At 45.8% G+C, this 26,142-nt stretch overlaps 1 protein-coding gene across 4 annotated transcripts in view; it reads right to left on the bottom strand.

The window, feature by feature from the left end:
• Positions 1 to 21,864, bottom strand: part of CASKIN1 (CASK interacting protein 1) — a 411,436-nt gene extending 389,572 nt beyond the window's left edge. For 3 of the 4 annotated variants that reach the window (XM_063934706.1, XM_063934708.1, XM_063934709.1), the window contains exon 1: positions 20,434 to 20,971. In XM_063934706.1, the coding sequence (XP_063790776.1) occupies positions 20,434 to 20,527 (94 nt within the window). In that variant the 5' untranslated portion in view covers positions 20,528 to 20,971. Of the gene's footprint in view, positions 1 to 20,433; positions 20,972 to 21,774 lie in introns of those variants that run through there. The other variant, XM_063934707.1, reaches the window with a different exon arrangement.
• Positions 21,865 to 26,142: the final 4,278 nt, after the last annotated feature.

The raw sequence follows: 26,142 nt of genomic DNA, 5'->3' as shown, positions 1-26,142 counted from the left end.
TACAGTACATCAGGACTGTGCTGCCTATATCAGGATTGTGCTGTCTACAGTACATCAGGACTGTGCTGCCTATATCAGGATTGTGCTGCCTTCAGTACATCAGGACTGTGCTGCCTATATCAGGATTGTGCTGTCTACGGTACATCAGGACTGTGCTGCCTATATCAGGATTGTGCTGCCTACAGTACATCAGGACTGTGCTGCCTATATCAGGATTGTGCTGTCTACAGTACATCAGGACTGTGCTGCCTATATCAGGATTGTGCTGTCTACAGTACATCAGGACTGTGCTGCCTATATCAGGATTGTGCTGCCTACAGTACATCAGGACTGTGCTGCCTATATCAGGATTGTGCTGTCTACAGTACATCAGGACTGTCTGTGCTGCCTATATCAGGACAGTCGGGAGGTCTGACTGAAGTGACATGAACTTTGACCACTTCATAAAAGCTAGTATGGGTCAGGGGTGACACGGAGACAGCAGACATGGAAAGTAAGTAGAAGGATGACAGCAATGACTGTTAAAACGATATTGGACCAAGGTTTGGAATGTGATGAAGGGGATATTATTAGTTAAGTTATTTCTATGTTTAAATGACTTTGAGACATCTGTGAGCAGATGACTGGGAGACAGTGTCATATACTGGCTAACACAGGCGGGTGGGCTCAGGAGTTACGTAGTAAATCTGCATGGAAGTAATACTGAGTCTCATAGAGGGATATCAGTTTACATAATTTGGTGTTAACAGAAATGTTACTATTAAGGCTAGGAAGAATGCAACTTACTTGGTGCAATGCATCTATATACTGTAGAGTGTGCCTGCTGCTGAGTAATTGCTCCTGCATTATGGGGTGTCATACCGAGTTGTTTGCTAGCTGCCGTTGTTCGCTGCGTATCGATCAGTGAAAAAATGGCTAATCTGCGAATGCGTATGTACCGCAATGCACACGCGCGTCATACGGGTACAAAGTACATTGTGGTTTTGCACTGGTTCTAGTGATAATTCATCGCACAGTCGAACGCAAGGAGATTGACAGAAAGAGGACGTTTCTGGGTGGCAACTGACCGTTTTCTGGGAGTGATTGGAAAAACGCAGGCGTGGCCGGGCGTTTGCTGGGCGGGTATCTGACATCATTACCGTGTCACTCCTCGCAGCAATCATGGCACAGGATAAGTAACTACAGGGCTGGTCTTGTTTTGCACAAAATGTGTTTGCAGGCGCTCTGCTGCACAGGCGTTCACACTTCTGCAAAGCGAAAATACACTCCCCGGTGAGTGGCGACAATGCGTTTTATCGGCTGCTAAAAACTGCTAGCGAGCGATCAACTCGGAATGACCCCCTATGTGCGCAAAACTAAATGCAGATATACAGAGATGTGCCAATCTTTTCAGTGCACCCCCCCCCCCCCCCCCCCCTCCTTCCCCTTCCCTACCCTACCTGGACATTGCTCTTTGTTTGATGCTCAACATCACCGTTAGGGTGCTTTTGACATAACCTATACCTGGTGCAGATGATACGCCTGGATATGACTCGAGGAGTACCATAGCAATATCTGCTGCAATTCCCCTCTTTATGATCACCAAAGCAGTCCCCATAGAATTCTATAGGGATTGTGAACATTCATTAGCATTTCAGAGTTTTGCCCTGTTAGTCAACGCCAATATTATATGGCATTAACAATTGTAGCCTATAGGCCACATTACCTCATGATTTTAACTTGAGCATTGGTGAAGCCCGGTCTGAACCCAGAAGTTATATGACAGCATTTGGTATCACTTTACTTTTTACCCTTCGCGGGTGAGGCTCTGATAAAGGACCATGTCCCGACATGAGCCCAATAGTAAATAGTTTAGAAAACATATTCCAAATCGCTGCAATAGGTAGCAATAAGAAATACAAATTTTCAGGCAATAACACAGTTATTATGAAATAGACCCATATGTACGATTATGTAATCTTCAGTGGGTCATAGACTTTACTGTGGCCATCAATGTGACCAGGCCTACGATCTGCTGGTCCTGCAGGCAATATAAAGACACAAAAATGTTTGAGGCATGTTTCCTTATGTCATCCTTCCCTTTCAAAACATCCAGCATACATGCAAGCATAAGGACAGCCCATGACTAGCTTGCAAGGACCACCATTATACATCTCCATCTGCCCAGTATACAATGCATCACCCATTCAAGCAATACACAGTGCAGTGTGCATTTAACCAACAAATACTGCACGTCCCAACAGACCATCATACAGTGCAGCACCTATTTCAAAAATAATCATTGAATAGTCCAAAATACAAAGCAGTATGGATTTAAGCAGTAAACAAAGTCCATGTTACCAGTGTGAAATGTAGAAGCAACATGACCAGTATACAATGAGCAAACGTTTGACCAGTTAGCAGGTTCATTTGACCAGTATGCTATCCAGCACCTACCTGATCAGTACCTGTCAAGTGCCACCTCCAGTTAACCAGTAAATGGATCCCACTTGACTAGTATGCTATGCTGCAACCATCTGACCATTATCTGTCAAGTGCCGCCTCCAGTTGACCAATAAATTGATCCTACTTGACCATTATGCTATCCAGCACCCAGCTGACCATTATCTGTAGAGTACCACCTCCAATTGACCAATAAATGGATCCTATTTGAACAGTATGCTATCCAGCAATTATCTGACCATTATCTGTAGAATATCACCTCCAGCTGACCAGAAAATGGATCATACTTGACCAGTATGCTATCAGCACCCATCTGACCATTATCTGTCAAGTGCCACCTCCAGTTGACCAATAAACGTATCCTACTTGACCATTATGCAATCAGCAGCCATCTGACCATTATCTGTAGAGTGCCACCTCCAGTTGACCAATAAATGGATCCTACTTGACCAACATGCTATCAGCACCCATCTGACCATTTTCTGTAGAGTGCCATCTCCTACTGATCTGTGATTGGATCCCACTTGACCAGCATGCTATCCAGTAACCATCTGGCCAGTTTCTGTACAGTGCAACCTCCAATTGACCAATGAATGTAATCCATTTGAGCAGTATTCCATACAGCGCCAATCTGACCAGTATCTGTGTAATGCAGTATCCATTCGGCCAATAAACACATACCACTTGATCTGAACGCTACAAACACTTTTGACATATTTTTATTGCATAAAAATCACTCAGATCATTTAACCAGGTCTAGCGCTCGACCACAACAGCAAAAAAGAGATTCTAACTTTTCTTGGCCACTCAGGGATTTCTGCAGTGCAGAAGATAAAATACCCAGCTTATCTCGAAACTGACAAACTGAAAGAACCACAAATAATCTCTAATTATTATGTAGGGAAAGTGGAAAGGGTACAGTAACATCAGCATTTTGCGGAGTTGGAATTTGCAGAGTATAAACAACTGTTTGAAGGACTAATGACAGAGACAAATAGCACTTCAATAACAATTCCGCCTACACAAGTGACCACAAAGAGCCGTAATCACTTTGTCACCTTCTTGCAAACAGTGGATAAATAGGGTTTATTTAAACAGCATGTAACACATGCGCCAGCACACACTTCTCAATAAGAGCTGTATTTACCACAACATGGGAGGGCCGGAGCACAATGAACAAGAGCAGATGACAAGTTTTCAATCAATTTGTGCTAGAGGCTCCCTGGAATTAAAGGATAAATTAATTTCCCAATCCTTTTACCTGGACATTTTCCTGGGACCTCCTTCTCCTATGCTGGTTGTGGGGGCACATAATGTGATCTGGTCTTCGTAAAAAAGGAGCCAATGTGCTACAGCAAAATGGCAGGACCCCATCATTCTTTGACAGGACTATGCCAAGAAATTGATTTTTTAAAACACTTTTAAAGAATAATTATAAGGGAACAGTGCAACTCTCTCAGGCTTCTCACTAATCTGCCTGAACCATGTCCACATTCTACAGTGGTCCCATCAATCAAGAGTGGTTGCACTAACAAACTGGTAGGCTTTGTTTATTATACTGGGCATTAATACTACTATAGGGTAACAATACCAACATTACTACACCTATGGTGGTACATTACTGGGCATTACTACGAGGATGGCACATTACTGGCATTACTACAATTATGGTGGCACATTTCTGGGCATATTGCAATGTAAAGAAATGCTGAGAAAATGTAAATCCTTTCCTGGGGGTGGCACTTGATATACCAGCTGTCGGGGTCCCGGCGCTCAGCATACCAACGCCGGAATCCCGACCGCCGGTATACCGACAAGTATTCTGCCTCTTGGGGTGTCCACGACACCCCAGGAGGGAAAATAAATAGCGTGGCACGCGTAGTGCGCCACCGTGCCCGCAGCGTGGCGAACGCAGCGAGCCTGCAAGGGTCTCTTTTACGCTCGCACCGCTGCAGGCATTCCGGCAGTCGGGATCCCGGCGCCGGTATGCTTGGCGCCGGGATCCCAAGCGCCGGCAAGTCATACACCACCCTTTCCTGGTGCTTTAATGTTTAAAATTAAATTTTTTATAAAATATGAAGCTTACAATTTACAGGGGAAATAGTATAAGTGATATCTATATATACATTGCATATTGGTCCAGCAAGATTGCAGAGGTTCTTGGTGGCTGTATGGTCCAGTCACACAGCAATGTTGGCCTGGGCTCAGCGGAATGTGAGTGAAGAATGAGAACATATGTGAGGTTATGTGTGGACTGTACAGAGGGGGTGTAATTAGGTAGGATAGCTTATGGTGGTTATGCAGGTGGGTCTGGACTATCATAAACTGCCTGGATGTGAGTTTTTAGGGAACGCTTGAAGGTTTGGAGACTAGAGGAGAGTCTAATTGTGCATAGGAGGGTCAGCTCTCGGGTATCCCGATGACAGATTGACAATGTATTGGTCGACAGTCAATAAGTCAACACCATATAAATGGTCGACATGCATCAGTTTGACCTGTACAAAAAGTCAACAGTGTTTAAGGTCAACATGTACAAAATGTTGACATGCCACTGGTTTACACTTTTTTTTTCACGTTTTCTCAACATTTGCTTGATTTACTATCCACATGGACATCTATTGGGAATAGTAACCTGTGGCGAGCAAAGTAGAGTGAGCCACCTTGCCCGAAGGGTGGCAAGCGAAGCGAGCCCGTAAGGGTAGATATATGTACTGATGGTGGTCATATAACATGAAATATACAAGATTTGCCACAAAAAAAAAAAAGCGTCGACCAATTTTGTGTCGATATTCCTCATGTCGACCTTTGACTGTTAACCTTAACCACAATTTACTTTTCATCTGTCGATCTTTTTTACCTGTCAACCTAATGTATGTTGACCATTTGATGTCGACCTACTGACTGTCAATCATAACATTGTTGCTCTATTACACCACACCCAACTCTCGTTACACCAGCAGTACAGAGCGCCTGCAGCCTGGACCATGGGCAGAATAACAGTGGAGGAGGCCCGAGTGCAGACTCTGTGTGGGCACCCTCCTCTCTCTGTTACTGTGCCAGAGTCTACTGAGCATTCCAAGGTCTCCAGAAACATGGGAACCGCAATGTTTCAGACACTAATCTCTACTGCTCTACTGCGCATGCGTGGCGGCCATTTTCCTGGGGATTTTTGCTGCGGCTCCTGCGCTGATGTGGGACCTTGGAAAAAAGGTTAATTAAACATGGGTGCAGTGTGTGCCCCACTAGACTGCACACACTGCACCCATTATAGATACAACAATGGCCTGGACTGAGGGTCTGATTCAGAGGAAGACGCTGGGTTGAAGTTTCTGCAGATGAACATTTTATTGCTACTACACATGCCCGAAAAGTCCTGGAAACCCTTATTGTGCAGGCAACTGCATACAGCATCGCTAACACTTGAAAATGGGTTTGCGTTCCTTGGGCGTTTCAGGGTGGACACTGGGAGGTGTCCTAAAATGAAGGCTAAAAGGGATAAATCATGGGCATGTTAAGGGTAGGCTCAGATTAGTATTTGCATATTTCCACAACTGCTACTGAGAGAGCGGCTACGATCTGGGCTACATTACCGTCTCTGAATCAGGCCCTGAATGCAGCAGCTGTGGCACCCATGCAGTTAGAGCCACTGCAGCCGGGACCATTGCAGGGCTGCGGGGGTATGAGTGCCTTATGCTGAGGGACTGGTAAAGCAGGCTGCCAGTGCGGAGAAGGGAGACAGGTGTGCCAAAGCCCGGACCAAATTCCACAGCTGCAGCAATATAGAGAAAAGGAGGGTACAGTATGTGAGCCCTAAATGTGTGTATCCCTCTATCAGGATGGACTGTACTTCTGAAGAACATCTTGATGCTGTGATTTGCCCCAAGCACCTTCAGCAAAGGGAACAGTCTTTTTCAAGATATTTGAGCAATAAACATCTTGCCTTAAGATGTCTGCATTTGCCTGCATCCTGTGACTACCAGAGATGACCCAAATGCTAATCCGTTTTCCGGCTGTTCTGGATTGAGCTTAGTATCTCCACGCTGAAACCATCTACCAACTACCCAGGGCAGACTAAATCATGGCGAGGGACCAGTGGGAATTTGACAAAAATACCCAGGAAGTGCTGCAGCAGCGTGTCCAAAACATACCCAGAAGTAGGCGGTTCCATGTGCCAGAGGTAGGAACCTGGTAGAAGTGGTTTCAGGTTCCAGTGTAGGAGCCTGGTGGTGGCAGCAAGTTCCTTTGCAGAGGGAGGAGTCAGTAACAGGCAGTTACTGATGGTGAGAGGGGATCCCAATGAGAGGTGAAGTAAGCCCACTCAGGTTACTCAGAGACTAGTAACTACCCTTATACGAAGCCAGTGAACAGAAATCTGTGTTTGCCTGGCAGAGCAAGGTCATCTGGTCACAGGCACATTACTGTGCATTACTGCTACTATGGTTACAAATTACTGTGCACTTCTACTACTAGGCTAATACTATGGTGACACACTACTGGACCACAGCTACTGCTGTGATGGCATATTACTGGGTCCTGCTATCACTGGGGTGTCATACTAATGGGCACAACTATTATGTAGCAGCCAATTACTAAGTTTTAGTATGACTGTGGTGACACATTACTGTCCACATCTCCACTGTTGTGATGTAACACTGGCTACAACTTATACATGGCGGCACATTACTGGGCCCTGCTACTACTACAGTCATAGCATACTACTAGTCAGGTATTACTATTACTGTAGTGGCATATTGCGGAGTGTTACTATTAATGTGCTGCCACGTTAATGAGAACTGGATAACCTTTTAAATAAATTATGGATAGCATTAGCATGTAAATCTAGCAGGTTGACCACCACTGCTCTATACTGTATATATTCACTGATTGGATGTATACATAAATTCACTGATTACATGTATTTTGAATTGCTTGCTGATTTCTTAAATCTACTGTATGTGGTCATTCATTGGCTGTATCTACTGTATGTGGTCACTGATTGGTTGTATCTACTGCATATGGTCACTGATTGGCTGTATCTGCTGCATATGGTCACTGATTGGTTGTATCTACTGTATATAGCCACTGATTGGCTAGATCTATTGCATACAGTCACTGATTTGCTGTCATAGTACCTACTGCAGTAGTATTATGGTCTGTACATACAGGGCCCGATTCAGACCTGATCGCTGTTGTGCAAATTATCGAATGACTGCACATGCGTATGCACCGCAATGTGCAGGCGCGTCGCCAAACACCAACAGGATAGTGCAAAAAATTCAATTGCACGGGCATTTGCAAGGTGATTGACAGGAAGAGGACGTTTGTGGGTGGTAACTGGCCGTTTTCAGGGAGTGTCAGGAAAAACGCAGGGGTTCCCAAGCGTTTTCAGGGCGGGTGTGTGACGTCAGCCATACTATTAATAAACAAGCCCCATAATCATGCAAATATCCTCTATGCTGTGAATAAATCATTACGTTATATTTAATTTTATTTTGGCATAAATTATATTTATTTTTCTATGTATATTACTTCTTTTGCAAAGAAGACATGTTTAAAAATACAGAAATCTAAGAAAAGGACCATTATTTTACATTTTAACAGTATAATAGAAATATTAAAAAAACTAATACCTATACAAATGGAAATGATGAAATAAGGGGTAAGGGAAGGGAGAGTACAAGAATAAAGGAAGAAAAGGATGGAAGACACTGCCAGTAAAAGTAGTAACTCAGCACTGGAAAACTGTATGTTGTTGCGTTAATACACAGACAGATTTTCGAGGAATTTTACACGCGTTTCCCTAAAACCCTGAGGCTTTTGAAGGATTATTTTTGTAAGAGAGAATATCTCTAGAAATAATTAGATGTTACTTTTATTATTCACTTTAATATATATGTAAATAGTAAAGAAAAGGCGTTAATTTGAAACATTCAGAAGATTCTACACCTACGTGTTCAACTCAAGGGAGACGTAAAAGTGTCTCAATCATAGAGGTCCTAGAAACTGGAGCGTATTTAAAATGCTGAGTATTCCAGTATTAGCTGTTTTGGGGAACTATGGGGATCTCATCCTTATTTATGATACCTGGGGTTCCATGGTTCTGGTATGAATGACCATGTTAAGGTTGACAGTCATTAGGCCGACCACATTGGTCGACACTGATGTGGTTGACATGGAGAAATAATCGACATATTAAAATGGTTGACACAGGACAGGTCGACATGGCTTTTTGAACTGTTTTTGGTGTGATTTTTTTCGGTAACATAACCAGGAACCCCAATTACTGTACCGCTTCACTCGCCATGCTACGGGCAAGGCTGCCACTGCGCTCGGCACAGGTTACTATTCCCAATCGTAGTCCACGTGGATGGTAAAGTATGAAAAAGTAAAAAATCTATTTTGTCTTTTTTTTAAAGCCATGTCGACCTTTCCATGTGTCGACCTGTTCTGTGACAACCACTTCCATGTGTCGACCATTTGTCCATGTCGACCATGGCAATGTCAACCAATAGTGTTTGACCTAGTGACTGTTGACCTAAGCAGGGTTGACCTGCCAAACGAATACCAGGTTCCACACTAGCTGAAAGTTGTTTTATTTTTCATTCAAATAGTACAACATTCTTTCCATACATGCAATGGGCCAGAAGATGTTTTTGAGAGATTGAGCTGTGTTTACAATTCTAGAATGCACTGCTTTCAGGGGAGGGGTTCCAGCATTTTTTGAGTCTCCCAGACATTTTGGGGAGTAAGTAAGCATGGGTATAGAGTTTTCCAGCATAGCACAGTAAAATAAAGGAGATTGCGAACTCTGGGGGTTATTCAGGTTTGTTAGCAAATCAAATATTTAGCAATTGGGCAAAACCATGTTGCACTGAAGGTAGGGCAGTTGTAACATGTGCAGAGGGATTTAGGGTCTAATTCAGAGCTGATCGTAGATATGCTATTTTTAGCACATCTACTTTCTTCTCTGAATCAGCTCACAATCTCTGACTTGCAGGGGGACGCCCAGCACAGGGTTAGTCCGCCCTGCATGTCAAGCCCTACCCACCCCCCTGCAGAGGTGCGAAAGTATCGCACGGCGGCGATGCTTTCGCACCCGGCGAGTAGCTCCCTGCCTACATGTTTTAGGTCACACAGCCGCCACAGCCCGCCCCAGCAACGATCCAGACATGCCTGCATTGTCCGGAACACGCCGTTCCCCCAACGGTGTTTAAATGCCGCTGGCATGCCCCCTCCCGCTCCACGACCACCTCTGCCTGTCAATCAAGCAGAGGCGATCGCACCAGTGAGATGGCTTCGCATCTTACTGTGTGTGCACGCGCAGTGCGGCCACTGCGCGTGCACACTACACATAGGGCTATAGAGTGCGATCGCAGCCGTTGCAGCGATCAGCTCTGAATTAGGCCCTTAGATTGGGTGGGTTATATTGTTTCTGTGCAGGATAAATACTGGCTGCTTAAATTCTACACTGCAATTTAGATTTCAGCTTGAACACACTCCACCCAAATCTAGCTCTCTCTGCACATGTTACATCTGCCTCCCCTGCAGTGCAGCATGGTTTTGCCCAATTGCTAACCTTTTTGGTTCGCTAACAAACCTGAATAACCCCCTCTGTCCCAGAATAACGGAATATGGGAAAAGAACTCATACGGTAAAGAATCCCCCTGTGTATATACTGTAGTTTCTATAACATCTAGGGTTAGAAGTGGCAAACATTATACAAAACTTGTCAGGAGTATAATACACACTCCCAGTGGCAAGTGCATGGACCTGGCAATGTGATTTGCGTCATTCTGGCCTTCCCACCACTGTGTAGCAATACATGGCATCACACAGCTGGGGGGATCAGGGCTATAATGATGCCATGATGTAAAGTGGGTTATTACACCCTCACTCAGCCCACTTCAACCTTAGTGAGCAGGATCCAAAAGGTTGTATTGTTCTCTCGAGACTCCAGAAGCTCTCCCTGAATTTGGGTTAAGTAGCCAAGTATGGAATAGTATAATGGGCAGTACGGATGGTGTATGGATAGCATTATTGCCTCACAGCTCTGAGGTCATGGGTTCTATTCCCACCATGGCCCTGAACTGTGTGGAGTTTGTATATACTCCCCGTGCTTGCATGGGTTTCCTCCTACAATCCAAAAATATACTGGTAGGTTGGCTGCCAACAAAAATGAACCCTACTTTGCATGTGGTAGGGAACTTAGACTGTAAGCTCCACTGGGACAAGGACTGATGTGGATGGCAAATATTCTCTGTAAAGTGCTACGGAATATGTGCGCGCTATATAAATAATTGATAATAAATAAAATAAATCAATACATTTATGGCAAGGGTTTATAAGCTGTTTATTTAAGTAGCGTGGAAACCAAACTTTTTACAGTGGGGTCTCTCGCCCCCCCCATAGCAGTACTCCTCTGATGCGGTCCCAATTCTCATTCCCACTCCTTTTCATGCGGCCACTGGGAGGTAAGTGATATACACTTGTATTAAGTAGCATATATAATATAGTACATATTATACCTTTACATTTGGGGGATTGGAGTGACCTGATCACCACCAGTTCTGAGTTGATGCAAAATTCAAGTCATTTTGAGGTTTGTCATTGGTTGTGACCCTCTTTTTGGACTGTTTTGTGATTCGCAAATGACCTTCACTATGTACAGACATAGGGAGGCCAATCCCGGGATCGGGATCGGCGGGATCCCGGGATTTGGGCCCAAAAATGCCGGGATTTGAATCCCGGGATTGGAGCATCCAATCCCGGGATTCACGGGATTGCACTGCGCATGTGCGGGAGGGAGTGTGTGTAAGTAATACTACTTACACTTAGGCGGGCGGCAGCCATAGACGAACGCTGGAGGCGGCGACACTTCAAATGTGGCGCCGGCCGCCAGCCAATCAGGGAAGCTGCCGCGGCAGCCAATCAGGAGCGACTGCTGCGTCCGCTTCCCTGATTGGCTGCTGGTCCGCCTGCTCTGGTTGGCTGGCGGCCGGCGCTTCATTTGAAATGCCGCCGCGTTCAGTGTGTCCATGGCTGGCGCCCACCTAATAGTAGGTGTTATTACTTACACCCAGCCTCCCTCCCGCGCCGCTACCAACCCTCCCCGCTACCTACTGTACACCCTCCCGCCCAGCTACCTACACCCTCCCGCCCAGCTACCTACAACCTCTGCACCGCTAACTACACCCTCCCGCCCAGCTACCTACACCCTCCGCACCGCTACCTACACCCTCCCGCCCAGCTACCTACACCCTCCTGCACTGCTACCTACACCCTCCCGCCCTTCCCCGCCGCTACCTACACCCTCCGCACCGCTACCTACACCCTCCCGCCCAGCTACCTACACCCTCCTGCACTGCTACCTACACCCTCCCTCCCTTCCCCGCCGCTACCTACACCCTCCCGCCCAGCTACCTACAACCTCCGCACCGCTAACTACACCCTCCCGCCCAGCTACCTACACCCTCCGCACCGCTACCTACAACCTCCGCACCGCTACCTACACCCTCCCGCCTAGCTACCTACACCCTCCTGCACTGCTACCTACACCCTCCCTCCCTTCCCCGCCGCTACCTACACCCTCCCGCACCGCTACCTACCCTCCAGCGCTGCTCCCTACACCCTTCTTTACTGATCCCTACTGCAATCCCGGGATCCCGGGATCCCGGGAATCCCGGGATTGATCGTTTTTCAATCCCGAATCCCGGGATTGAAAAAACGGCCCGGGATTGGCCTCCCTATACAGACTCATCAAGTATACTTGTCTACCACGTTTCCAACAGCAATGCTGCTGTCTATTGGTAACCAGAACCATCCGTTTAAAGTAAGCCGCTCACAGACACTCAATGAGAAATAGCTTAAACTACCATTACTGACGATTCTACTTTTTTTAATGATTCGCTAAATACTTTTCTCCAGGATTCCTAATCTCAACGTAAAGAGAATTAAACGTTAATTATTCCGGTGTCCTGCGCTCAGAACTTTTTCCTTATTGCTATAAAATGAACTTGTGACCGCATAAGGGCTGCAAGTTGGCAATAAACATGCGCATCAATATCCATTATGCTTGTTGTCCAAGAAAGTCCCTGCCTAAATTCTAGTATTCTCTACCAGGTGTCGCCATAAAATAAGCCTATCAGTTATTTTTGGTTTGTTTACTGTAGAACACACAAATATATCACCCTTGCCAAAATACTAGCACTTTCCAGATCCCACAAGCTATTACATTTGGCCTCTTTTTCGCATATGCAACAAAAAAATCACAATGAAATTTTGTAATACAGTGGGGTAAATGTATGAAGCAGTGATAAGTGTGGAGAAGTGAGCCAGTGGAGAAGTTGCCCATGGCAACCAATCAGCATTGAAGTAACATTTATAAATTGCATACTATACAATTGTACGGAGGAGCTGATTGGTTGCCAAGGGCAACTTCTCCACTGGCTCACTTCTCCACTCTTATCACTGCTTCATACATTTACCCCTGAGAGCCTGTCGGTTACACTTACTTTCAGGGGAAAATGTATCAAAGCTTGGAGAGAGATAAAGTGAAGAGAGATAAAGTACCAACCAATCAGCTCGTAACTGTCATTTTACAGGCTGTGCAGGAGATGTACTAAGTAGTGATAAAAGTGGAGAAGTTGCCCATTACAACCAATCAGCACTGAAGTAACATTTATAATTTGCATAATATAAACGTATACAGAGCAGCTGATTGGTTGCCATGGGCAACTTCTCCACTGGCTCACTTCTCCACTTTTATCACTGCTTAGTACATCTCCCCCTGTGTGTGGAAAAATGACAGGAGCTGACAGGTTGGTACTTTATCTCTCTCCACTTTTATTTCTCTCCAAGCTTTGATACATGTCGCCCCCAGTATGAAAGCGCCCAATGAGCTCCATGATAAACTTTGGTACATGCAACTGACAAAATGGCTGCCTACATATAAAAATGATGATAGGTAGGGGCGGCACTTGTTTGGGGGTAGGACATGCACATACTGCATGTGTAAGATGTCCTACTTAGTAAATATGTATACATACAGTAATAAAAATAAAAAAAATGACATGGAGGCTTTTTTATGACAAAGCAGGAGAGGGGCGTGGCGGCCATTAAAGTTGTGCCTAGGGGCGCCCTCACCTCTAAATCCGCCCCTGGCTACACCCACTACATGAGTAGCAGTAAACTAGTCTGAAAAGTCACTGAAGGGTTATGTGTGACCTTCATGCCACCTGCAGACCACTTTGGCTTCAATCTAAGCCCAAACCTGCCATCCCAAAATACTTGACAGATTCCCAGATACTCTCCTTTCTGCTGCTGCGTGTCACATTTAATCCATGGTAAGCAGCACTTAAAGAACAGTTTGAGGCAAACGACTCCTTCGCTAAGTGTTTCCATATTTGGAGAAAATGCAGCTGTTTCTGAGCAGTTCCTTCAGCTAAAGCCCAAACTGCCAGGGCAACGTTACATAGTGCACAGTGCCACGGGTGGCGGGGATCAGGGAATCTAAATACTTTTATATAAGAGGATAAGGAAAACATATCTATCCTACTTACATCTTTTCCAGCCAGCTGTGCCAGGCATTTGTGGCCCTGCAGAGTGTAGCTTCTTACATCAGTTACAAAGCAGAACAGTTTCTCCTTCATATAACGAACAAGATAAGGGTAGGGTCAAGGAGGTTATTGATGGGAACAGATCACTAGAATGATACATGTAGCCTTTGCTGTAAGGCACCGGTACTGCATAAACAAGCTTAGAAATATGTACCATATAACACTCCCAGTTGTATAATAGGGACAAATAAAACCATGCTCCAAAAACCCCCAGACCCATACTCACCTACTCACTTCCCACAAGAAAATGTCTTAAATTGCGTAATGCCCAGAAGTATGCGGGACCCTGATGCTGTAATTTTCTGCAAACTGCGGGTAGTCTGTTCTCCCGGCTGTCCAGGAAAACCCAACCACACTTAAATATATCATACCTCCCAACTGTACCGATTTTGGCGGGATAGTCCCGTTTTTCACAGTCTGTCCCGCTGTCCCACCCGTGGGTCGCAGTGTCCCGCGGTGGGGTGGCAGTTGGGAGATCCCCCCTGTCACTCTGAATAGAGCATCAGTGAATAGATGCTGTGTGCATGCGCACAGCGTCTATTCCCTGACAGAGAAGGACAGTGTCCATGCCCCCATAGTAACAAATATGGGAGGCGTGGCTTGCGATTGCGGCACTTGCCATGAGGCCATGCCCATTATCGTGAGACCAGGCCCCTTACAGCGAGACCATGCCCCTTACCACGGGGCCACGCCCCCAATTGCAGCCGCGTTACTGTCCCTCCTTGAGTATCACAAAAGTTGGGAGGTATGATATATAGAGACCTATACCTCCAAACATATAAGCAAAATTAGGACAACAGCATGCGACAAAACTGTGCTGATTAATTTGATATGTAACACTTGTGCATCTGCGTGCGAAAGAGTCTGAATCTGTATACGGAGTGCTACAATGCAGGGACTGCAGCTTTTTTTCACGACAAGTTCCGTTGTGCTTCATATGAGATTTGAGGCCTGATTCGGAGATGGGGCTGCAAGCAGAACAGGCCTTGCGATGTCGCCCGTAGTTCCCCTCTGCCACTGCCTGATTGACAGGCAGCGGCATTGAGGGGGAGGGCAGGGGACGGGGGAAGGCCTGCGTTCCCAGAAATGGGGGCATGTCGCCCCAGTTTTCTGGGAGGGTAGAGCCAAGGGTCTGCGTGTCACCACCCAGACTTTCTGGCCTCGCAGCCATCGCCTCCTAAGCTTTCTCAGCTGGCTATCTACGTGGAACATCGTGACCAATTGACGCATTGTAGGATCCCAGCTTCCGTCATTGGTTAAAGTCGCAGGCTGGCGTCTCTGGCACAGATTGAGTGGCGTTTCCTGCATCTGCAATATGAATAATATGCAAATTTAAAGAACAAATTGCTCTTGGCTTTGTTCATTATTCTGGGTTCCTTTGTTTTTAGCAATGGTCTCAATCAAGACTATGTCAATTTTAGCAAAACATTTTACCCAGACATTTAAAGTTATTACAGTATGTGAGTAAAAGAAATGTCTTTTCTTGCCTCTTCAGAGGCATTGTCATAGTCAGTGACAGCAACAGGTTCACCGTGAAAGTCAAAAAGCATGAAATTAATGTGTTACTCAGCATATATACGACACAATACCAATGAACCACTCTATAAATGTAAAAATAAGATGAAATGGACATTTATCCTGTATGTTTTTTACATTCATGTTTTAATCAACCGCATTTTTAGAATGTAAAAAAAATATTTAAACTGAAACCTGCAGACACTGGAAGCTGTCATTATCTCCTTGGTGAATACATAAGACTTATTGCTCATGGAACCAAGGCTGAAACATGATCAGATGGGGATTGTCATGGAGAGGCAAGACCACTACTCATAGAGGGTGGCCTGACAGACTGGTGACAAGGTCAGAGCAACTGGTGTAAAAGATAAAGACGTAGACACTGCATAATTGTATGCCCAGTTACTCTGATCACTCATCCTCCACAGAAGGTCCATTATAGCAACTTTTAGCTGTTTATCTGACCGTTTTCCAAAAGAGTCTGCGCACCTACTAAAATCAACATAAGTACATCAGCTAACATCCACTTTGTGGTCTCAACCATTCAAAGCATTACATGACCAGGGCCCAAGGTACCTGGAGCAGCTTCTGATCCCATACTGCCCCACTCGATTACTGCGATCTGTAGATGAAGGACTTTTAGCAGTACCTAGAATCTCCCATAATTCATTTGGGGGTCGAGCTTTTAGTCATGCGGCTCCGACTCTATGGAACTCACTTCCCCGCACAGTGCGAGAGGCCCCAACTATAGAATCCTTCCAAAGTAGACTCAAGACTTTCCTGTTTACTCAGCATTTCCATAATGTCTCTTTAGTATCTACATGCTCCTGTATTTTATGAAAAGCTCTTCTGTACTTCATTACTTTCTGTACTATATTATGTTATGTATCTCTTAAGCGCCTTGAGTCCTATTGGAGAAAGAGCGCTTTATAAATAAAATTATTATTATTATTATTATTATTAGTATTATTATTATTATTAACCAAGCCTACCAGTTTATTAGATACTAGTATATCAATGAGGCACCAGCACCCGCAATGGAATCCAGTCAGGATCCCGACAGTCGGGATCCCAGCTACACCTGTGTCACTGGGCCAGAAAATGGGCATGTCCAGTCAGAATAGGACAGGACTAGTATTCCACAAGTGCTAAGCCACCTCTAGAGCCCTCCACTATACTTTGTACTGCCTCATGCACCACTGTCCTACTGCCTGTGGTTAGAACTGTGCACTGCCCATACCTCACAACTCTCCATGCACTCTTGGATGTGCAAGACAACAGGCATAATGGCCCCCATACATCAGCGAGAAATTGCTTACATTTCCTGATCCCCCAATATCTAGGTTGGGGAATCCGGATTAGTAAACATGTTTAAAAAAAAATCCGATTCCCATATTCCTCTTAAAAATGGTCAGGATCGGTAAATCTGGGATTCTTAGCGTGTTTTATTTCACCGATTCCCAGACCGATCTCCGAACATTGCTGCCCGCTGGTCGGCGGAATCGGTGGTGCTGTCAGATCAGGGAATCGGCACCTGTGATGTATGGGGGCTTTAAGTGACAAAAAACTCCTACACTGTGTGCTTAATTTCCTCACTGACCAATAAAACCATAGAAGCCATGTGTGTGTGTGAAATGCTGTACAAAAAGTCTATTTCTATTCGGTGGCAGTGGGACCCCAAAAAGAAACATTTCATATGACACATAGCGCAGGCAAAATAAATTACTTTTCAGGTTTATTTGATGAAATCACTTGCAGGGACAGCGGCTTTGATAGGGGCTTGTACCGGCAAAGATGTTTGCAGAACAGTGATTGACTGTACACGTACAGAAACATTTTGCAATGCAATGTAGAGGAAGAGAAAGGAAAAGCTAATATTGTTAGCCCCCAACCACAGTTCCAATTGTCGGTAAATAATGGGGATTGGGGACTGTGTTCAGAAGTGTTATTTAATTCATATGCAAATTGTAATTTTGCATGATTTTAGTAAAGGATTCCATTAATAAATAGGTCCCTGTGAGTCTGATTTTAGTTGTACATTAAATATTGGTGTCATGTGCCTTTCTGTACATTTACAGATCCCCCCCCCCCCCTTCCCCCCCATAACTACATTTTACTACGTTCCAACAAAGATTAAGTTCTGAAACTGATTGCATTGCCATGAATATCAGGGTGGGCCATTAAATGGTGGGAACCAATAGAGAGAGATTGCTGAACTGAGGTGGTTAGAATTAACGTCTTTATTCTAACCACCGGACATGACTACTGAACTACACAAGAAAACTGTAAAAAAAAAAAGAATTCATTTACTTTTGTTCTAAAATGCTAAATTATGCAACACCTGCACCCCGTGTACACTCACACATCACTAAATGTATTTGCCGCACAAATTGCCACTGGGGCAGCCATTTTGTTGCCTAATCCAATATTTAATACATGCACTAAGAACTAATGACCTGACTGACACTAAAGTGCCTCATGCCTCAGCGATGTCAGCAGACCCCAGTAATTTAATAGGCAGCATACTCATGAATATGGGATGGGCGTACAATTAATGAAGCCCTCCGTGTGAGGTGCTGTGTGCTCTTACACGTGCAGGTGCACCTAGATAGTTGGCAAAGATCTTAAATTAACATGTAAAATAAATATTCAAACACACAAAAAGTATCACATGTAAAAAAATACATTACAGACGAAGTCCAGTCACAAATTACATTATCTGCTTCAGTTTCTGCTAGTTTGGTGACAAATCTCACAACCGACTGTAAAAACAAATTCTATTTGTACAATTATATTTTTATTTTGACAGCTTTAAAACATTATGCATGGGTACCAGGTACAATTTAATGTATACAACTCGTTTACCCAATAAACATACTATAACGCCAGGCCTAGTGAAAACAAAAGACATGGGAATGAATTTAATGAGCAGCGGTTTTCAAAACCACTGCAACTTCTGTGGTTTCGACTGGTTGATTTAAAGGGGCAATAATTTGAAATAAAATGTGCCTGGTTTTGTATTTCAAATGATTGCCCCCATTAAATGCAGCTCGCAAAACCACCAAAGAGGCAGCAGTTTTAAAAGCGACGCTTAGTAAATTCACCCCATGGGCCTTGGAAACTTAAAGGTGGTTACTCAATCGCCATTCCTGCCTCATGTCTTAAAGATGGCACTAGTTCCGCATCATTTCATAGGCTTCCTCAGTGATGTCACTAACTCCTAAGCAGTTGATAGGCCGCCTCATACCACAGTGATGTCATCAGTTCAAAGTCACTTTATACAGTAGTGCACATTCTTATAAACATTGGCCCTGCCCACAAAATGGCGGCTTCCATGGTGTGCCTAGATGATGGGTGCACTGTGGCCTCATCACTGAACTAGTCCCACGTTTAAATTTCCATGTGCTGGACTGAATCAAGATTTATCAACATACACGTATCACTGTATGACACGGCAACAGAGCGTTCTACTTCAGAAAACACTGAAGCAATACCAGTACAGTGATTATAATGACACTGCAGTTAAGGTGGAGTTTAATGGCAGCTCAGGAATAACAGTACATGTGGCGGACATCTTTATTGATACCTATCAATAAATACAGCGTAATGCAGTTTAATCAGTAAAACACAAATATTTAGAATTGCACTGAGGGTGTTCATGCCATTGAACAGTTGCTATATTTAAAGGGTACATTAGATTGCAAGCTCCTGTCACCCACGTGAGTTCATGGTGTATTTAAAAAAAATAAAATAATAATAATCAATAAAAACAGTAGCTGGTCCCTGTCAGTGTTGCAAAGCTCATTGCACAGGCTCAATGTTATGCTGTGCTCAGTCTGGTGAGCATCTTGCTCCAGGGGAAATAGAGATTGCTCACACAGCCAATAATCACAGAGCCTAGGGACAGTGACATGACCCATCGCCATAGCTGTGCCCAGCTGGTCACCTCTGCTGTCAGCAGCTATGTCATTCTGTGGCGTATGCCATGCTGGGTGTATTGGGATGGGGAGAGATGATCCAATGCCCAAATCAGGCAAAATAAGTGCAGACATCCTCATGATTGGGAATCTGTCAAAATATTAGGTGTGGTGGTATACTGTATCTTATCCAAAGACAACCGCTATGGCCCTATACCCATGAGGGGAATACCACAACTACAAACCCAGAACAGTAAAAGGCTTCCCATAGCCCCCAATCTGTCGCCATGTCCCCTCCCACCTCTGCATCTTGCAGCAATCAGAGCATCTCTAGAAAGCCCCTCACCCATCCATCTCTGTACCACTGATGCAGATTAGGGTCTCTCTAGTCTCACCCTTCTCTCCAGCCAGGAGAGGCCAGCTGAGCTGAATTTGGCAGTGTGATGACATTAACCCACTGTGGACTACACTGGTTGTTTTTCTCCAGCCAGAGAACCCTTTAAATGGGTGCATGATGGATGTAAAGCAATGACCCCTCACTCAATCTATTATCTGGTAGTATATGGAGATACATATAGCAGGGACCACTTATATCTGCTGCAACTGTAAAATTGCTGCAAATAACTCCACTGCTCTTGTAATGAATTGCATGCATGCACTATTAGCCATCCATGCAGACAGTGCATTGCACTTAGCTGTTCATGCTGCCAGGTTTGACCCTTTACATGCTGGAAAGGACTGATGCTCTGCAGACCCCAGGACCATACATGAGGTTCCCTATGCCCCCACCCCGCCCCATGTTACATCTCCTGCATGGCACAACATCACTAGTGCTACAAGGCAGCAGCAGAGCACCCCCACCCCCCGGCCTGCTAATTAATTCTTTGCTGATTTAATCCCTTTAAACCATTCAGCCAATTAAATGCATCAGGGTCTTTACTCACTGGCTTTGCCTGCCTTGGGTCTCTGCAGCAGCTTCTGAACCATGCTGAGGTCCTCAGCCTTCACAGCCTGGAGCAGCTCCTGGTCCTTCCCCATCCTGCTTCTTCCTGGTGATGGATGAGGCTGCAGCGGGGAAAGGGTGCTCCTGCGGGGGCTCGGTAGGTCCTTATAGCCGGAGCATCCTTCCTGGAAGGGGTGATGATGAGGAGCTGCAGAGTGAGGAGGGGGGCAGACACGGATCAGGCACCCAGCAACGATGGGAGTGATGGGGAGAGTGTGTCAGATGTGCTGGGGGGCTGCACAGACACCTCCAGCCGGGAGGAGCCAGCCAGAGACTAATAAGAGGGATGCAGCAATCACCATCCTGCTGGAGGAGCTGTTCTGGGGGTCCTCAGGCTGGGGATGGGGGTGCAGGATCACCAGGTGCAGGGTGGATAGGGTGGTGACCCGGGGAGAGGGGGTGCAGCAGTGTGACGGGGAAGACAGTCAGAGTGTCTCTCAGTGTGTATGTGTGTTTGCTGCTGTCTCTTTCCCCAGCCCCTCTCTCTGTCTCCTGATCCCTCCTCTTCTCCCTCCCTCACTGTATTGGCTGCATCCACTCTGAGCTGCATCCAGAGGCGGAACCACACAGCACAGCACCAAATACACATACAGCAGCAGCAGCCACTGCTACTGTACAGTACAACCATAACCATGCACCCTACACAGCACAGCACCAAGTACACATACAGTACAGCAGCAGCTACCTCCAGTACAGTACACTGCTACTGTACAACCATCACACTGCACACTACACAGCACCCACCACTAGTACACTATCACACTACACCCTATACAGTCACAGCACCCACCACTAGTACACTGCTACTGTACAGCCATCACACTGCACACTACACAGCACCCACCACTAGTACACTATCACACTACACCCTATACAGTCACAGCACCCACCACTATTACACTGCTACTGTACAGCCATCACACTGCACACTACACAGCACCCACCACTAGTACACTATCACACTACACCCTATACAGTCACAGCACCCACCACTAGTACACTGCTACTGCACAACCATCACACTGCACCCTACACAGTCACAGCACCCCACCACTAGTACACTGCTGTACACTATCACACTGCACCCTACACAGTCATATCACCACACCACCTGTACACTATCACACTGTACCCTACACAGTCACAGCACCACACCACCTGTACACTGCTGTACACTATCACACTATGGTTGGAATGTATCATACATCACCACCTATCGCAGCAATGCTAATCGCATATGTACTAACATATGCAATTAACATTGCAATTTTCTGACAGATACCTGTGAGGTGTTGTGTGGGGGATCTCCGTCACCTCCGTGGGGTCGCCATATCCTCCCTGCACGGCAGCAGGCTGTCCCTGGCTCCTTCTCCTCCCCCCTTCATCCGGAAGGACCTCCGGCTGTGTTGCTATGGGGAGGAGGAGTTTGGTTTCCAGGACCAGGACTGCCTTGACGGAGGTATGCCGGGGGGTCGGTGTCAGCGGCACGGGGCGGAGGAGGCAGCCGGCTGTAAGAAGCCCATAGGCTTCTATAGGGTATCACCATATTTTGATGGCGATACCCTCAGGGGCGAAAACGCGGCAGCCGGGGATTAGTACATATGAAAATGTTCCCTTTAGTACATCCCACCCTATATCACACTACACCCTACACAGTCACAGCACCACACCACTAGTACACTGCTGCTGTACACTATCACACTACACTTTACACAGCACCACACCACCTGTACATTGCTGTACACTATCACACTGCACCTTACACAGTCACAGCACCACTCCTAGAATACTACTGTACAACCATCACACTGCAGCCTACACAGTCACAGCAGCCACCACTAGTATACTGCTGTACACTATCACACTACACTCTACACAGTCGCAGCACTACTACTACACAGGTACCGGTCTCTAGGTCGTCAGTAACTAGGTCAACACTATCTAGGTCGACCACTATTGATTGACAGTAACTAGGTCGACAGGGTCTCTAGGTCGACATGTTCTAGGTCGACAGGTCAAAAGGTCGACATGAGTTTTTCACGATTTATTTTTAACCTTTTCATACTTAACGATCCACATGAACTACAATTGGGAACGGTAACCTGTGCCGGTCACTCTACAAAGAAAACGACACAAAAATATATATTAAAAACTCATGTCGACCTGTCGACATATAGACCCTGTCGACATAGTTACTGTCGACCAATAGTGGTCGACCTAGACACTGTCGACCTAGTTACTATCTACCTTCCATAACACACCCTACTACACTACTACTGTACAACCTTCACACTGCACCCTACACAGTCACAGCACCACACCACCTGTACATTGCTGTACACTATCACACTGCACCCTACAGTCACAGCACCCACCACTAGTACACTGCTGTACACTATCACACTACACCTTATACCAGTGGATTCCAAACTTTTTTTAATCACGACGCCCTAGAATATCAGAATTTTTTCACGGCACCCCTAATCCAAATATTTCTTATTGAGGAATTTAGAAAGAAATATTACATTAAGTAGATCGCGTTTATATGTCATCCTTAGGGTCAGTTGTGTGGTGAGGGACAAGATTTGCTTCTGTTTGACCACATATTATATGACTGGCAGCCACCAGCACTGGTTTTGCCTATTATATTGACCATGAATAATTTGAATTGGTCCTGGACCACCAACCCAGGGCACCCCTGCAAGTGTCCCGAGGCACCCCAGGGAGCCACGGCACACAGTTTGGGAGCCTCTGCCTTATACAGTTACAGCAGCACATCACCTGTACATTGCTGTATGCCATTACACTACACCCTACACAGTCACCGTATCACTACTACTGTACAACCATCACACTGCACCCTACACAGTCACCGTATCACTACTACTGTACAACCATCACACTGCACCCTACACAGTCACCGTATCACTACTACTGTACAACCATCACACTGCACCCTACACAGTCACCGTATCACTACTACTGTACAACCATCACACTGCACCCTACACAGTCACCGTATCACTACTACTGTACAACCATCACACTGCACCCTACACAGTCACCGTATCACTACTACTGTACAACCATCACACTGCACCCTACACAGTCACTGTAACACTACTACTGTACAACCATCACACTGCACCCTACACAGTCACCGTATCACTACTACTGTACAACCATCACATTGCACCCTACACAGTCACCGTATCACTACTACTGTACAACCATCACACTGCACCCTACACAGTCACCGTATCACTACTACTGTACAACCATCACACTGCACCCTACACAGTCACCGTATCACTACTACTGTACAACCATCACACTGCACCCTACACAGTCACCGTAACACTACTACTGTACAACCATCACACTGCACCCTACACAGTCACCGTAACACTACTACTGTACAACCATCACACTGCACCCTACACAGTCACCGTATCACTACTACTGTACAACCATCACATTGCACCCTACACAGTCACCGTATCACTACTACTGTACAACCATCACACTGCACCCTACACAGTCACCGTATCACTACTACTGTACAACCATCACACTGCACCCTACACAGTCACCGTAACACTACTACTGTACAACCATCACACTGCACCCTACACAGTCACCGTATCACTACTACTGTACAACCATCACACTGCACCCTACACAGTCACCGTATCACTACTACTGTACAACCATCACACTGCACCCTACACAGTCACCGTATCACTACTACTGTACAACCATCACACTGCACCCTACACAGTCACCGTATCACTACTACTGTACAACCATCACACTGCACCCTACACAGTCACCGTATCACTACTACTGTACAACCATCACATTACACCCTACACAGTCACCGTATCACTACTACTGTACAACCATCACACTGCACCCTACACAGTCACCGTATCACTACTACTGTACAACCATCACACTGCACCCTACACAGTCACCGTATCACTACTACTGTACAACCATCACATTACACCCTACACAGTCACCGTATCACTACTACTGTACAACCATCACACTGCACCCTACACAGTCACCGTATCACTACTACTGTACAACCATCACACTGCACCCTACACAGTCACCGTATCACTACTACTGTACAACCATCACACTGCACCCTACACAGTCACCGTATCACTACTACTGTACAACCATCACACTGCACCCTACACAGTCACCGTATCACTACTACTGTACAACCATCACACTGCACCCTACACAGTCACCGTATCACTACTACTGTACAACCATCACACTGCACCCTACACAGTCACCGTATCACTACTACTGTACAACCATCACACTGCACCCTACACAGTCACCGTATCACTACTACTGTACAACCATCACACTGCACCCTACACAGTCACCGTATCACTACTACTGTACAACCATCACACTACACCCTACACAGTCACCGTATCACTACTACTGTACAACCATCACACTGCACCCTACACAGTCACCGTATCACTACTACTGTACAACCATCACATTGCACCCTACACAGTCACTGTAACACTACTACTGTACAACCATCACACTGCACCCTACACAGTCACCGTATCACTACTACTGTACAACCATCACACTGCACCCTACACAGTCACCGTATCACTACTACTGTACAACCATCACATTGCACCCTACACAGTCACCGTATCACTACTACTGTACAACCATCACACTGCACCCTACACAGTCACCGTAACACTACTACTGTACAACCATCACACTGCACCCTACACAGTCAAAGCACCCACCACTAGTACACTACTGCACACTATCACACTGGACCCTACACAGTCACAGCACCCACCACTAGTACACTGCGGTATACTATCACACTACCGCCTACAAAGTCACAGCACCCACCACTAGTACACTGCTGTAGACTAACAAACTACACCATACATAAGGGAAGGGGGGGGGGGGGTAAGCGCACACACACACACACACACACACACACACACACACACACACACACACACACACACACACACACACACACACACACTGACCATTAGTGGGTGATACCGTTGATGGTTTCCCTGTGAATGGTTTTATACCATTAAGGTTATCCATTGATGGTGGCTATCAACGGTTAACCTACCGATAACCATCCATATTGGAGAGTGATAAAGTGTAGAGAGATAAAGAACCGACCAATCAGCTCCTTACTGGCATTTCTGCAGCAGGGTACACTGGTATTCCACAGGAAATAAAATCGGGGAGTTGGATCTTGATCCGAGGCACCAACAGGCTAAAGCTTTGACTGTTCCCAGGATGTAATGCACCGCCTCCTTTATATCCCCGCCTCCAGGCACTGGAGCTCAGTTTGTAAGTTGGTGCCTGCAGGCAGCTAACAGGTAGGGCTGCGCTAGGCAGCCCTGAAAAGAGCTTTTCTCTAACGTCCTAGAGGATGCTGGGGTCCACATTAGTACCATGGGGTATAGACAGGTCCACTAGGAGCCACTGGCACTTTAAGAGTTTAATAGTGTGGGCAGGCTCCTCCCTCTATGCCCCTCCTACCAAACTCAGTTTAGAAAATGTGCCCGACGGAGCCGGTCACAACTAGGGGAGCTCCATAGGAGTTTTCCTGGTTTTCTTA

This window comes from Pseudophryne corroboree, chromosome 7 (assembly GCF_028390025.1).
Source record: "Pseudophryne corroboree isolate aPseCor3 chromosome 7, aPseCor3.hap2, whole genome shotgun sequence".
In the NCBI taxonomy this organism is placed as follows: domain Eukaryota; kingdom Metazoa; phylum Chordata; class Amphibia; order Anura; family Myobatrachidae; genus Pseudophryne; species Pseudophryne corroboree.
Note: the sequence above shows the minus strand (reverse complement) of the source record. Positions and strands in the feature narration are given on the sequence as shown.